Source organism: Uloborus diversus, chromosome 1 (genome assembly GCF_026930045.1).
Source record: "Uloborus diversus isolate 005 chromosome 1, Udiv.v.3.1, whole genome shotgun sequence".
Taxonomy (NCBI): domain Eukaryota; kingdom Metazoa; phylum Arthropoda; class Arachnida; order Araneae; family Uloboridae; genus Uloborus; species Uloborus diversus.
Window position 1 is genome coordinate 142,018,115 of NC_072731.1, and position 15,747 is coordinate 142,033,861.

The 15,747-nt window shown below is 36.3% G+C and overlaps 1 protein-coding gene across 1 annotated transcript; it reads right to left on the bottom strand.

The window, feature by feature from the left end:
* Positions 1–6,170: 6,170 nt before the first annotated feature.
* On the bottom strand, positions 6,171–7,777 carry LOC129216028 (uncharacterized). Its single transcript, XM_054850175.1, has 2 exons — positions 7,731–7,777; positions 6,171–6,885 (listed from the first exon to the last, which is right to left on the bottom strand). The coding sequence occupies exons 1-2, from the start codon at positions 7,775–7,777 to the stop codon at positions 6,171–6,173; spliced, it is 762 nt and encodes a 253-aa protein (XP_054706150.1).
* Between the last annotated feature and the right edge of the window lie 7,970 nt (positions 7,778–15,747).

Here is a 15,747-nt window from a genome sequence, read left to right on the forward strand (position 1 = left end):
AACGTGAAATCGATTAACGAACGTGGATTAAATCGAACGTTGATTAAAGAAGGAAAATAACTCTATGTTTTGATCGTAATTAGAGAAAAATTAAACATAAGGAGTATCCTTCTGTGTTTTTTTTTATGTTTGATTAACGAGTGATCTATTTCTGATTTGAAAATAATGTAGGTATAAAAAATAGAAGTAAAACATAAGACATGAAAATTAAGCGAGTACTTTGTTAAAACAAAATAACTGCAAGAACATTATACTTTTATTACAAAATGCAGTAACGAGCTGGCATTTGTTTTAACAACTGAAACTTTTTGGTAGAAAACTACAAGTTTTGCATTATCAATCTATTGCTCCTTGACAGACTTTTGTTAACGTTACTGTCGTCCTCTCAACCACTTCTTAGAGGTGTTCAACAAAGCAAGAATAAAATAATCTAAAAGAGGATTAGTTTCTAAAAATGCAAAATATTTTTTAAAAAGAGTTTTGAGAGAAATTGAATCAGAACTGGTGTAGCTTAACAACACAAATCAGAAGGTACTTGTATTCGTCAAGACGACTCAATAATAGACCAGATTTTACTAAATTGGCATCATAAGTTCAACATCAGAGGGGCCACTGAAATTGAGAAGAAATAGATCATACACCTTTGTTATTTATGTTAAATAATTAGAAGTTTTAATGCTAACTGTACTTGTAATATCAATTAAATTAATATTATTTTTTTACAAGAAAACAAAATAAAACTAGAACCCGAGAATCACCCGAATTCATTTACTTGCTTAAAAGTTTGCACTAAGTTTTACCCGAAAAATTAGAACGCTTGTTGAAGGGTGATTGAACGTATCAGAAAAATAACTTCGAGTGACTAAGCCCTTTTTAGTTGCTTTAGTATTTGAACTTACACTATAAATGTATAAATCTGTTTCTTTTGCTGAGCTTCAAACTTTTTAACTAAGATGTTTGTATATTTCATAGCGGATATTATAAAAAATACATAATTTATCATAAATAAAATTTAAAAAAAAATTAATACTTCATTCTTTTTTTTAATGTTGGGTTGTTTTTTTCTCATTTTTCAAAAATATTTTTTTTTTCCTGAAAGAGCATGGTCGAAAACATGGAGTGAGTTACATTTTTTTATGTTTGAGTTATTTTCTCTCTTTAAAACGTAATATTAAAAGACGTACAGCCGCTGTTTTCATTCGCACTACTGACGTCACAAAAGAAAAAGTCACTAGGTTACCAGAATAAAGTTTCAGGACATTGTCAAACTTTCCAAATAAAGATTTCAATTGACTAACAATTTTGGTTCCGATAATAATTGCTCGCAGTAAAAAAAAAAAAAAAAAATAAATAAATAAATAATATAAAAAAAAACCCGCCGAAAGGCAATATCTTGCCATAAAAGCAAACCATGCGCTCCATGCTAACATGGCTGTCTTCACTTGTCACGTCACACGATAACACTTTTTGTTTTAGAAATCTGACATTAAAAAAATAACAACAAGTTAAAAATTAAATTTTGAAAAAATAAAAAATATTTTCTCGCTCCATTTTAATTATATATTTTTTATTTTATTATTTATTTATTTACTTTTTTATTTATTATTATTTTTTTTTCTTATTCTATCAATTTTAGTGATTAGAAGTAATACTTTTAACTGAAGGAAACACCTCTGTTGTAACATGTTTTTGAAAATGAGTTAAAAATGACATTTACTTGCATGAAACAACAACAAAAAATGCCTTTTTTTACCATGTTAATTTTACTAAACACAGTGTTTTTTCTTGTGAAATATTTGAACTCTGAAATCTTTCAAAAAGAAATTTAGAAAAAAAAAACCTCATAAGATAAAAACATTTCTCTTGCTTCCAAAAAATATTCACGGAACTAAACACATCAGAAAGTAAAGAAGTTCCTTAGAGCGTGAACTTCACTTCATGACAAAATGGCTTCGCAATGAAAGCGCAAAATAAGATTTTGTTTTTCATTTCTTTCGTCCGGAGTTTTTATTTCTTATCAAGACGATATTCTTGCATTTGAATTTCCTTAGGAATGTCATTAATTTTACTTTCACTTTGTTTTTTACATTTTCATAAAAAATCTTTAAACATTTAATATACTTCTTGCATTTTCTTCAAATGATTACATTCAAAAACGCACACACTTGGCTTCTATTCATTAAAAATTGCATCCAAATAATTTCGACTTTGAAGGTAGTTAGAAATAAGTTGAATATCGTGTGCAAAATTACAAAAATGCGCTCAAGTCAGCCTAAAACGTTTGTTGATGTTTGAGGAAATCAGTCAGCTGCTGATAAAGTTCATTGACGACCGAAAACTAATGCTGTCAAATGGCAGATGGTAGTTGGTAAAATACTGAGTAGTAGTTCCAAAATATTATAATTGAAACGTAAAGTCAATAAACTTATTCTTCATTTACTCTTTGATAAATGGAACCCTTGTTTACATTCACTTTTCTCAAAAGAAAAAAAAACATTGTTTATCTTTGGTATTATAATTTGAATGCAGTGTTCAAAAATGTGGTACTTGCGATAAAAACAAAAAATCTTACTAATTCCCAATCATACTTATTACCATCAAAAAGTTTGATTAATTTAATGCCATTTAAATAAAAGTTTCGTATTTTTGTGCTAACATAGTCGTTAGACTTATATTGACAATAATTTTATAATCCAATTGTTTTTCTTGCTATTGATCGTCTGAGTCACTCAAAACTTATTTTTATCGATTTTCTAAGCTACTATTTTAACATGAAATAAAATATACGGAACCCTTGATTGATCTCAATGGAACCCTGAGGTTCCGCCGAACACAATTTTAGAGACGCTGCTCTAAGACTTGAAATTACATTGAACTATAATGATTTCTTGCAAAGAATTCGATACACATATTTGATGCAGTCAATCAGAGGTAAATCATCTCTCAAATGCAGAATTTGAGCTGTAGTCAATTTCAGAAGTTATTACGTAAAAAACTTTATTTATTTTTTTAACTTTTCAAACAAAAAAAAAAAAAAAAGAGAGAGACTTATTTTAGGCATCAGAGTAATGTAAATTGTAACAGTGTATGGATTTCTAAAAAACAGTAACTTATCTTTTAAATTATTTTCTCGGCAGGCAAAGGCCTCCTTCACACAAGGCAACTTAGTTGAATCAACTTTCCAAACTATTAGGAAGTGTAACCAGGTAGACAAGTGAAGGCATCGCGTGGCATCCTACACCCAACAGTCAACTGCGCCTGGTATTCCGGCACACCAGGCACATCCACTGATCAATATGTTAAGCTGTCTGCTTTTAAAGTGCTCAGCTTATTACAATTTAGTGGAAGCTTAACCAAGACGAGTGATAGTTCATGAAAAGGCATCTTATGTCGTTATCTTGTGAAACATGAAGAGCCAAAATTAAAAATAACTTTTTTTTTATGGCTATGGCAAATACAATGACATGTTAATATTGAAAGTAAGCTCTTTACAAAACTAAGTAGCTCATTGTACTTTGAATGATTTTTGAAGCAAACCTTCTTAGTCAATTCATGAAATGTTATTTTAGACATGTAGGTACGGGATACACTATTTATTAACAGACTATTTACATAGATATTTTTACAGTATTATTTACATTTAGTTGTGGACGAAAATGGCGAGGAGCTGGCGTTGGTGGTAGTTGCTCGTCCGCATCCTCGTACCTACTGACCTTGGATCCAGTTCGGTCTTGAGGAAAGGAGTGCGCCTCCTAGCGGGCGCTGGTGGCGCCACCCCTCCCCCCCTTGGTAGTTCATTGCTTACGCTTGGAAGATGTCCCGGAAACGGAAACGACGTCCAGAACGGGTGGTTACACCTCCGGCAGCCTCTGGAGCGGTGTTTCGCGGTTTCGGCTCACCAGGTAAACATTTACTGTCGTCGTCCAAGGTGTAGGCGGGTTTCACCCGATCCAGACTCACCCTTGTGCCGACTTAAATGACAATGGTTTTACCTTGTCGCTGGACGACTCGGTGGGGTCCGGAATAGGGAGGCTGAAGGGCTCCTCGAATGGTGTTATCCCGCAGCATCACGTGGGAGCACTTCTCTAGATCCTTGGAGACGAAAGGTGTGTGCCTGGAGTGCCGAGTTGCAGGTGTCGGGCGTAGCCTGGCCTTGTGGCTCCGGAGTCTGTCCACGAGCGAGGAAGGGTCCGTCGGGTGCTCCTCTATTGCAGTCTGTGCTATCAATTCCCCTGGTAAACGAAGAGGCTCTCCATACACCAATTCCGCAGGGGAGGCGTCCAGATCTGCTTTAACAGCACTTCGTATGCCGAGGAGCACTACGGGGAGGGCTTCCAGCCAGGAAGAGTCGGAGTGGCACATTAAGGACGCTTTCAGCTGCCGATGGAACCGCTCAATCATGCCATTGGTACAAGGGTGGTAACTTGTGCTTCTCGAGCGTTTGAACCCAGTGCATACGCCTAAGCGTTTGAAGAGCTGCGATTCGAATTGACGGCCCTGATCGGTGGTGACAATTTCGGAACATCCAAAGCGGGAAATCCAACCATTGAAGAAAGCGTTGGCTACCTCCTCCACGGTGATGCCTTCGAGTGGCGAGACTTCCGTCCAACATGTGAAACGATCAGTCGCGGTGAGGCAATAGCGGAAAGATTTCGCTATGGGGAGGGGTCTGATGATGTCGGTATGCACGTGTCTGAATCTGATGGGAGATGGAGCGAACTGTTCCACGGGGGACATCGTATGGTGAGTGATTTTCGATCGTTGGCAGCTTAGGCAGGCCCAGGTCCAAGATCGACAGTCGCTCTGCACTCGAGACCAGACAAAACGCGCGGAAACCAGTCGGGCCGTAGCCCTAGCTCCAGGGTGGCTGAGACCATGCAAGGAATGAAAAACCTGGCGGCGTAGTTGAGCAGGTACGAAGGGGCGTGGCTTTCCGGAGGAAACGTCGCAGATTAGTTTGGCGTCGGATCCTGGTAACTCTGTTGTCCAAAACTGCAGTGCAGAATCTTGATTCCTCAGCGTCTGCAGCTCGAGATCTGATTCCTGTACCATGGCGAGGTCCTCAAGTTTCACCGGGAGGGGCGATAATGCTGCTATCCGGGAGAGTGCGTAGGCCACCACGTTGTCTGCGCCGCTGACGTGCTGGATATCAGTTGTAAATTGCCCAATGAACGATAATTGGTTAAGTTGGACAGGGGGGAGCTTTTTTCGCATCTGCTGGAACGCGAAGGTTGACGGCTCGTGATCGGTGTAGATAGTGCAGTGTTGAGCTTCCAGGATGTGTCGCAAATGTTGAACTGCATTGTAAACGGCGAGGAGTTCACGATAGTAAGCCGGCCATTCAGATTGCTTGGATGTCAGATTTTTAGAAAAGAATGCAAGTGGCTTCCAGGTATTGTCGATGAACTGATTTAGTGCAGCCCCGACGGAGAGAATGGATGCATCTGTGAATAACCACAGGGGGGCTTCAGGAGCGGGATGTGACATGAGCGTTGCCTTGCACAGATCTGCTTTGCAATCGGAAAATGCTTTCTCAAGCTGGGGGTCCAAGGGATTTGCTGAGAACCTCGCAGGCCCGAGAGCGAGTCATGAAGAGGTGCCTGGTAGAATGCGACGTATGGCAGGAACCGTCTGTAAAAGTTGATCATCCCAAGGAATCGTCGGAGATCACGAGCGGATTCTGGTCGGGGAAAATTCTGCAGAGCGGTTTTTCGGTCTGGCAGGGGGAGTGTACCATCAGCTGATATTTCATAGCCTAAGAAGGTTACGGTTGTTTCTCCAAGAACGGTTTTTGAGGCGTTGACAAGGAGTCGTGATCAGAGAGACGGCGAAACAGGACGCAGAGATGTGCTGTCGGTGCTCCGATGTTGAGTGCGAAAAAACTAAAATGTCGTCAATGTACGGAAAGCAGAAATCCAATCCTTGGAGGGCCTCGTCAATAAAACGCTGAAACGCCTGGTCCGCATTTCAAAGCCCGAAGCTCATGAAAGGAAATTCGTAGAGTCCGAAGGGGGTGATGATAGCCGTTTTCGGGATGTCTTCCGGATTTACAGGGATTTGTGTGTAGGCTTTTACCAGGTCGACAACGGAAAATGTCGTACACCCGCGAATGCTATGTGAAAAATCGTGAATGTGCCGGACGGGATAACGATCCGGGATGGTGCAGCTATTCAGCAGTCTGTAGTCGCCACACGGGCGCCAGCCGTCAGACTTCTTGGGAACGAGGTGCAGCGGGGAGGCCCAGGGTCCTTCGGAACGGCGTGCACGATTGAGTCAAATTCGGCCTTAGCGATTTTCCGTTGATGTGGTGCAAGGCGACGTAGACGACAAGAAACCGGAGGTCCAGGAGTTGTTCCAACGTAGTGCACGGTGGAATGCCGGACCTGGCGCACAGCTCCGGCTGGTCGAATCAGGTCGGGGAATTCCTGTAGAATTTCGTGAAAGTGAGAGGAGTTGTTTTGGAGGAGTTTCACGCTTGGCTGCTCTGAGTTTAACGGCAGGCCGGTGGTAGAAAGTCCGGTGGTTCCATCAATCAGCCTTTCATAATGACAGTCCGGCAACAAATGGAAGTATGCCAAGAAATCTGAGCCGATGATATGGAGGGAAACATCTGCCAAAACGAATCGCCAAGAGAAACTTCTGCGCAGGTTGAAGTCTAATTGGAGCATCAATGTTCCATAGGTGTTGATTGACGAATCATTCGCTGCACACAGCTGGAAGTTAGGGTCCGGGCGCCGGATTGACCCGAGGGAAGCGGGGTAGGCACAGAGGTCCGACCCAGTGTCGATAAGGAACCGCTGCTTGGTGAAGCGATCTGTCACAAGAAGGCGACTTCCTCTAGATTGGCAGTTGGTAGTCGCCGCTATTGACTGCGTGGAAGTTTCCCTGAAAAGAGCAGGGCTGGGTGCAACGGCGAGCTTTCTCCTGAAAACGCCGATGATAAAAGCAGATGAGGGGTGGAATTTCCTTGGCCCCTAACTCGGCGATCTCTTGGTCTGCCGCGGGAATCCCCTTCGGAAGCACGAAAACTTGACCGGCCGAAACTGGTTTGGAGCGCTGCTACTTGCTGAGATAAGAGTTCCACTTGTTCACCGAGCGCGACGAAATCGTAGGGGGGGGGAGCAGCAGGGTGGAGTGCATGAACGGAGCTGTGGAGCGGTGCTAGAGGAATCTCCATGATTCGATCCGCTGTCTCTGCCATGACGTCAACAGGGAGAGAAACTTGTCCTTGCATGACGGCTTGTACGTGAGGCGGAAGCCGTTGCAGCCATAAAGAGCGCAGCAGGGTGTCTTGGATAGCTATTGTCCTTGCCAGTGATTTCAGATGTCGCAGAAACTGGGAAGGTTTCCGGTCTCCTAGTTCCGCACGTCCGAGGAGCTGGCGAACGCGCTGTTCCTCAGAGAGGGAAATTCTTCGGATGAGTTCTGTTTTCAGGTGATTATACATGCCTGAAGTGGGGGGATTGATGATGATGTCATCCACCTCGACGCATAACGGCTATCCAAGTTTGCTACCACGTGGTGGAACTTCGTTGCGTCTTGGGTGATGTTAGCTAGCAGGAACTGCGATTCGACTTGTGCGAACCAAACGGCGGGTTTCTCCGGCCAAAAGGGAGGCAGTTTCGCCGTGACGCGGCAGATGGAGTTGGGGGGTCGGCTGAGGGGGCAGGATTCGTCGCTGCCGGCAGACGCTGCTCATACAGCAGGATTTGCTGTTGTTTCCGCTGCACCGTTGATTTAAGGCCTCGAGTTGGTCCTGCAATGCTTGGAGGTCCATGTTCGGTTAGGGTCACTAGTTGTAGGTACGGGATGCACTATTTATTAACAGACTATTTACATAGATATTTACAGTATTATTTACATTTAGTTGTGGACGAAAATGGCGAGGAGCTTGCGTTGGTGGTAGTTGCTCGTCCGCGTCCTCGTACCTACTGGCATTGGATCCAGTTCGGTCTTGAGGAAAGGAGTGCGCCTACTAATGGGCGCTGGTGGCGCCACAGACATTAAGAGCAATTAAATGCACATTAAGAGCAAAAAGCCGAAGCTATCGGCGAAAACGGACAGACTCTGAGCCGCCGAAAAAAACAAAGTCAGACTTGTGTTGAAATTGAAAAGGAAGAGAACGAGGCAAAATGCCGGAAGTTTAAATGCTACCAGCAATCTGCACATTCTGCTGACGTGATTTTGTTGTAAGACGGAAAGAACGAATGAGAAAAAAGTAATGGAAAGTAAGGTTACTAATACTTTTTGAAAAATGATTTACCTATATTCGTGACACAATACAGTCAACGCTTTTTTGAACGACCTCCTATTGCAGCGACCCTTCCGTTATAGTGACCGATTCAAGAAATCCCATTTCCTATTCCATAGGTGCAATGTTATTCTACTGTCCTTTAGAGCGTCCGAACTAAACCCTTCATTTTAATACAACGTCCAAAACTAGGTTTCAATTTTTGTATTATCCCCTGAACTAACTATTCGAAAACTAATTTTTGAGCATTTTTTTTTCTAAAGGTAAAATATTTCCATTGAAAATAATTATTTTTCAAATATGGGTCAAAAAAGTGGTGAATATTGCACACAAATGGTAGACATTACAAATTATATATATATATATTTTTAAATTCAAAAAAGTGGTAAGGTTCTACAATTGCAGCATATTTTTTTAAACTTATTTTGTTAATTTCTTGATTCTCTTTTAAAACGAAGCATAACTATGAGAAATTATTTGCGAATTAAAAAAACGACTAAATAACATGCATTACGTTATAACGACCTCTCGTTACAGTGACCGATTTCGTTTGGACGACAGAGGTCGTTATAACGAGCGTCGACTGTATTTGATGAAAATTTTGACGAGAATACTAGCAGCAAGTGTGCCTAGTGTGCAGGCACACCAGGCACAGTTGACTGTCGTGTGCATATTGCCAGGAAATGACAATTTGAAGCTTATTTCATGCGATAAAACAGAGAAAAACGCATTGCAAAAGAAACGTCAAATACTATTTCAGTAAGTAAACTGCAAAAATGCCCCTCCACCCGTTATTTATATTCCATCTAATTATAATCCTTAGGTGTAAATTGGTGCCTTATTTTTTGCTATCATTTCTGTGTAAGGAAACATAATCAAATTACTAAAAACTGGGTCAGCAATTTTCTACTTTATATCAAATTCTTGTTATTAACATTTTAAATATTAATTGAAACCTCCTAATATTCAATGCAGTAAAAATTTAATTAATATTGAGTTTATTTGTATTTTAAATAAATTGTACAATTAGTCAAGTACATACGGGGCAAAGTGAAATAGTTTGTTTCATTTACTCACTCAATAATTTCATATAAATGACTTACGTTTTCATTTATTAATTAATTTATTTACATTCCTTCATTTAGGAATTCACTTATTTATTCATTTATTCACTTATTTTCTTATTTATTCATTCTTTTACTCTCTCTCTTATTTTTCTTCATACATTTATTGATTTATTCAATTAATTATTCGTTTTTTCTTTAATTCTATTTTCATTTATTCATTTAACGTTTTATTTACTAATTCTTTTGATCAAAAATATGTTTTATAATCGAGGAGAAAATATTCCATTAGAAAAATATTTTATTTTTCACTTTGCTCCATAAAAAATAAATAAAAAAAAAAGTGGAAAATTTTTACTTTTTTTGAAGACTCAAATTTATTGCCAAAAAAAAAACTGTTTCAACGCAAGTTTTATTATAAAATACAATGTTCTTTATGTAGTGTAATTTTTAAATCAAATTTCCGATTTGTGCGTTTTGAAAAAAACTCAGTCATTTTAACCATTTTACTTTGCCTCACATTCCCCTACATTTTTAAGTGATTTCTGCTGTTAGCTGCTGCTAAAAGCATTTCTACTGTTTATTTCTTTATCGCTTAGTGAAATTTAGATGTAATATTAATTTACACAAGATACAATATTGAACAGAATTATGCTAATATTTCAAAGTTTCTCCAGTGTTCAAGCAGGTTACAAAAAATATTATTATATCACTGTGAAATTAAAGTCCGGCATATATTTTTTTCTCCTTTACTGAAAGCTTAAAAAAACCTTAAAAGTCCACCGATACATTTTACTAATAAAGGAACTTAGTCTGAAAGACTTTTCCTAATTCATTTATTTTTTTACTCTATCTTACTAATTTTCCATTTGCATTCATGCAAAACAACTCTTGCTAAAAAGCGTAGCTCAAAGAAATACACATAAGCGTCCCGTTCTTCGCTCGAGTATTTGTCCTTTAATGAAGTTATCAGGCAACCGATCGATATATGCAGCTGCTACCAGAAAAGCACTTTAGAGGATAAGTGAGAAAATTTCTTCTGCACATAAAGATGAAGTCGTTTCAAGAGAATGATTATAATATTTATACATTTTAAAATTAATCTATTACTATGGAAATCGTTTCTAGTTCCAGAAAGCTAGAAAAAAAGGGATTTGTATGAAGTTGTCGGTTGTTGCTGTCATTAAGACCAACAGCTGTTTTAGGATGGTACTGTTGCTGGAGGACATATGAGGCAGTGAGAAGCTAAGAGATGTAAGTGAACATTTTCAAGTTTTGAGTAAAACGCGTTTAAAAATAACGTCCTAGGCACGCGTTTTTATTGATTTTTTCTTCTAAATATAATTGTGAGACATATCCCACCCAGTTAATTTTTAAAGGAGTTGTGTTCAATTTGCCGGTTTTGCATATCTTGTTCAAAATTTTTTGTCAATTTGTTGTTATTTCGTTATTTTGCACTTACTATGCACGCCTGGAGGTGGATTACAAGCATAACACCAAATATATATATATATATATATATATATATATATATATATATATATATATATATATATATATATATATATATATATATATATATATATATATATATATATATGTGTGTGTGTGTGTATGTGTGTGCTTCTAAATACAATGGTGCTATTCGCTGGTGCTATGAAGCAGATCGTACCAATCGTACCAGGGCTACTAGTACCATCTCTTCCTTCAAGACAGAAGAGAGGTCCACCTACCATTTGTACTGGTTATCTCCAGATTTTTAATTTCGCCACTTACATCCCTTTGTTTGTCACTGCCTCATGTGTAGTTTTCGTGCGATTCAAACGGAAAAGAACGAAACTTGTCACTAGGTTTTGGTTTAAGTTTATTCAAATTTTTAACGTAGTTAGTTACAGTAAAGTTTATGCAAAAATTTCAGTATTTCATCAAATATTTCATTTATTCATTCATTCATTCATTCTTTTACTTGCTCAGTTATTTACTCTCCTAATTTTTTACTTACTTTTTTTATTGATATTTATTTTGATAATATTTTCCTGATTCATTGAATATTTTACTTTATACAAAACAAACTATTTCTTAAATTATAGACCATTCAGTACATAAAACCGTTATGATCACTTTCTATCACCCAACGTGATTTAACACTCAATTTTCACTGTCTTAAGTGAGATTAAACGCTCAGTACGAGCTAGGATTTTATATTTCAGTACCGTTCTGCCCCATAAACTATCCCAGTCCCACCCAATACATTCTTTCTGCCACAGAAGTATGCCGACGGACGACATTTATCATCACGCTTTATTCTCTTTCTTGGTGCCAAGCGACATGGGAAAGCATGTGGCAAGCTTTGATAGCATGTCTAACGCAGAACTGCGGAAATGAATTATAGCTTGAAAAGAGAAATAATCTCCGTTTTCTATGGAGTGGGGACAAATTCAGCGCTCTTTTTTGAAATAGAACATATAGCCATGCCTTATAATTTGTTTAGCATGTAATAAGAATTATGCAATTAAATTATATATATAGTGATATAAGTTTAACTAAAGATGATTTATTTTGTTCTTTTTTTTACAATGTATTTATTTATTTATTTATCTTTTTTTTGTACAGAATTAAAAATAAACGACTGAAAAAAAAAACAGCTATATAAATGCCTTGGTAGATTTCTATTCTTGTTACTTTTGCTTTAACCTCTTTTTGAAGTAATTCATTAAAAAGTTAGAATTTTTTGATTGCATTTTATTATACCTGTTGGTGAGGTGGTGGAACAATCTGTTCAGCCGATGCCGAAAAAAAGAAGAAGAAAATAAAAACTTTAGCTATAGAATTAATTTTTTTAATACAGTTAAACGAATTAATTTTTGCGCCGAACTTAAGCAAGTATAATGTAGAATTTGGTAGCATTCTTCGATTCAAGTCATCAGTTTAAAAGTGTTTTTAAAATCTTTTTTCAGCACGTGTTTGTTATTTGTAACCTTATTTTTTGTTTTAGTAAAGTCTGCAGTAAATAAGAAACCACCAAAAATGAATTGTACACTAGGGTGGGTCATCATCCTATGGTTGAAAAAAAAGTTTCCGATTTCCATCGGGCAGGGCAAGAAAAAGGTCCTAATTGACGTTTTAAGGTTATATATAAAATTTCTTTCAAATTAGGATTTTTTTTTTTGGCCTCCGGATTGAGTTTAAAAAACCCGTATTTAGGGAAAAAAGTCTACTTTCATTAAAATAAAAAAAAATTAAAAAGATAACTACAAATATATATAACAACGTAAAGTTGTCGAAGTATTAATCATTTATTTACAAAAACGTTTATTATAATAATTAATTATCAAAATTAAAATATTCATCTTAAAATAGCTTATTAGTCCGTACTATTTAGTTTTGGCATAAGTTTCCGGGATCCCAGTTGGTTCTTTATTAAAACTTTTCTTTTGCACAATGCAGTTTAAACTTACGTCAATTTTAACTGCCCTTCCACAAAGGTGCCCATTCCCATGGGGTGATGGCACCCCTCCCCCCCCCACACACACATGCTGGGAAGATTCCCCCAGAGCGATGCCTTTCAATAGCCTGTGTGTATGGCACGGCAGGCATAGAAAATAGTTCTTTTTTGACTGAAACAAACAGTTGAATATCTTCTTCAGACATTGATTTCAGCATTGTTGGAACAGACACATTTTTCCAGTCCTTGAGACCAATGTAAGATTCTGCGTCAAACTTAACAATAAGAATGTGAAAAATTTGTTTCTGGGAGTCTATTTTGATGAGCACTACAAACTTCTCAAATCCAACAGGCTGCCAATTCATGGATGTGCTGATCAAAGTCAGTCAGCATTGTAATAAATTAATTTTTAGGACATACGAAAACACTTTCTTTGAATTGCGGGATCTATTTTGCACTTTAACTCCGTGGATAAATATTTAGTTGCTCGAGAGAATGAAGCTAGAACACAGCGCTAATAGCTTTAGTGGACAGTTTTATAATGTAGAACACACTGCGCTTAAAGATGTTTGTATATGCTACGTGGGACATTAATTAACAGTGAGCACAGTAATTAGGGCAACAGAGAACAATAAAAAATTAAAACAAGATTGAAATATATTGGCTAATTAAAGAAATTCCTTCAAAATGTACGGGCATTTTTTCTTCTGAAATTATTCAAAGCTTCCATTCGAGGAAGCCAATAATAGTTATCTTTCGTTTTAATGAGTGCAAAATAAACTGGAAGAATTTAAATTGACAACGTGTATTTTTCTGGAAACCAGGAAAAGGAAAGTTTTAAGACGAAGGTGTTCTTAATTTATTCCTGGATATCAGTCTTAATTATTTCTTTGTTTAGTATCGAACTTTATAAGAAAATCTTTAAACTACAAATAGTATAGATAACCACGTCTTTTTTGAGGTGGAAAATAATGAGCCAACTTAATTTTAAATTGAACTCTAACTTCCTTGGTTTAACTACTATACAATTTGGTTTTGGCACCTTAAACTTTTTCAAAGATGCAAGCACTTACTGTTTTTTTTTTTTTTTTCAAAACTTATATGGATCAAAATTGACAATTATTTCATCTACATTTTTTACTTTCGTAATTGGAATGTACCTTTCCTTGTTTAATAAAGCATGGGGAATTTTAAGTATTGATTTTAAATGGGATCTGGTTTTAAACAAATGGTGTATGTGTTGTTTTCCGGGAAAAAATACAAAAGCAAATAATTTCCTGTTACAAAACTTACGAATTCCATTTTATAACATATAGAGAAAAGAATGAAAATATAGCAAAGTTGAGCATTTTAAAGCAGATGTGTACAAGAAGCCTGATAATCACAACAACAGAAATGTGACACATTGTTTGTAACTTAGACTTTATTTTACTTCAATTTTGATCAAAATTTTTAAATTGATTTCTTGATAACTGATATATAATAGTTATTCTTTAAATTTATTTTTCTTTAAGTTTTGCGTAATTTGCATATATCTTTCTCACAAAACTCAAACGCAGTTATTGTCATAAAATACGCAAGAGATAAAAAATTTTTCCTGCGAAAAGTTCATTTGTCCATTCTTGAAACTAAGTAATTTGTTTATGAAATTTGATGCAGAGGAAATGTTAGTCTAAAAAAAAAATTAAAATTAGGATTATAATAATAGAAAGGGAATGTATACATGTTTTTCATTGTGTATCTTTTACAATTGTAATTGAAGATATGTATAGCCATTAATAATTGACAAAATTATATTATACTTATTCTGCTGTTTTTCTAAGTGAATTGTAGTAAAGTTTTAAACTACTACAAAAATGTATTAATGTTGAAACACCAATATTCAGAGCATATAAATTTTGTATTAAAATGAAATTTAAAAAACAGCAAAAAAAAAAATTATCTGTCAAAAACTTTCTGATTTTTTAAAAATTATTATCATTATTTTATATCTATCTCTAGTAGTCATACAGCTATAAATTGTGCTGAAAAATAAAAGATACAATCGTTCTATAGATTAAACAGCATTATAGGCTACCTGATGTCATCCAAAAGCTCACTATTTTGCATCGATTGAGGAGTTTCCTGAAACCTCAAAACACGTGCATGTAGTAATTTTCAATTTTTGTGCAATAAAATGTTGTTGATTTCCTTTTAACATTAGTATTGTAGTTTAACCAATATTTTAAAGTTCCCTCTTATATGTGAAATGCCATAAGCACATAGACTAAATTTCATGCACATATTAATTTACTAGCTTTGCTAAAAATGAATTTAAGCAATTAAATACGAACAACAATTACCTGCGCCGGTGATTGCTCTTTATGCACTCATTGACATATATAAGTTTTCTAAAAAAAATATCGAGTTAAAAGTTGAAAAAAAAAAAAACATAAACTCGAGAAAACTTCAACTTCTCAGACGCATTTGAATTTGAATGAGGTTTAAAAGTCCAGTGGATAACTCCGGCCACCATTCTTTCTCCTTCGTTTCCATAGAAACTGAATAGGTATGCAGAAGCAGCATGGAGTTATTTCTTTCCTTGTCCTCAGTGCTGACTTCCCAGCTGAAGTACTTTTCCAGTGAGGGTGTTGTCATCTATTTGAAAGCAGGGTTCATAAAAAAGAAAATAGATTTCTCATCACTTCAAATCACAATAGATTTACTTTTCCGTTTTTTAACGTAATTTTTAATTTTCTTTTTTAAATATGTGTAACTGATAATTATGAAACTTGTATTAAACTGAAATGATATGGAAGTTGAGTTGATATAAGATCTTTTTAACTCAAAAATATTTTTCATAGCTTCACAGGAACTTATAATTTTCTACCTTCGTTAAATGCAACTCATTGTGTTTGACTTTTTTGTTTGTTTGGCAAAACATTTATTATGGCCAGAGAAAAACCCACTTCACTCGAAAAAGGGCTGGGTTCCAGTAGCGTAGTCGC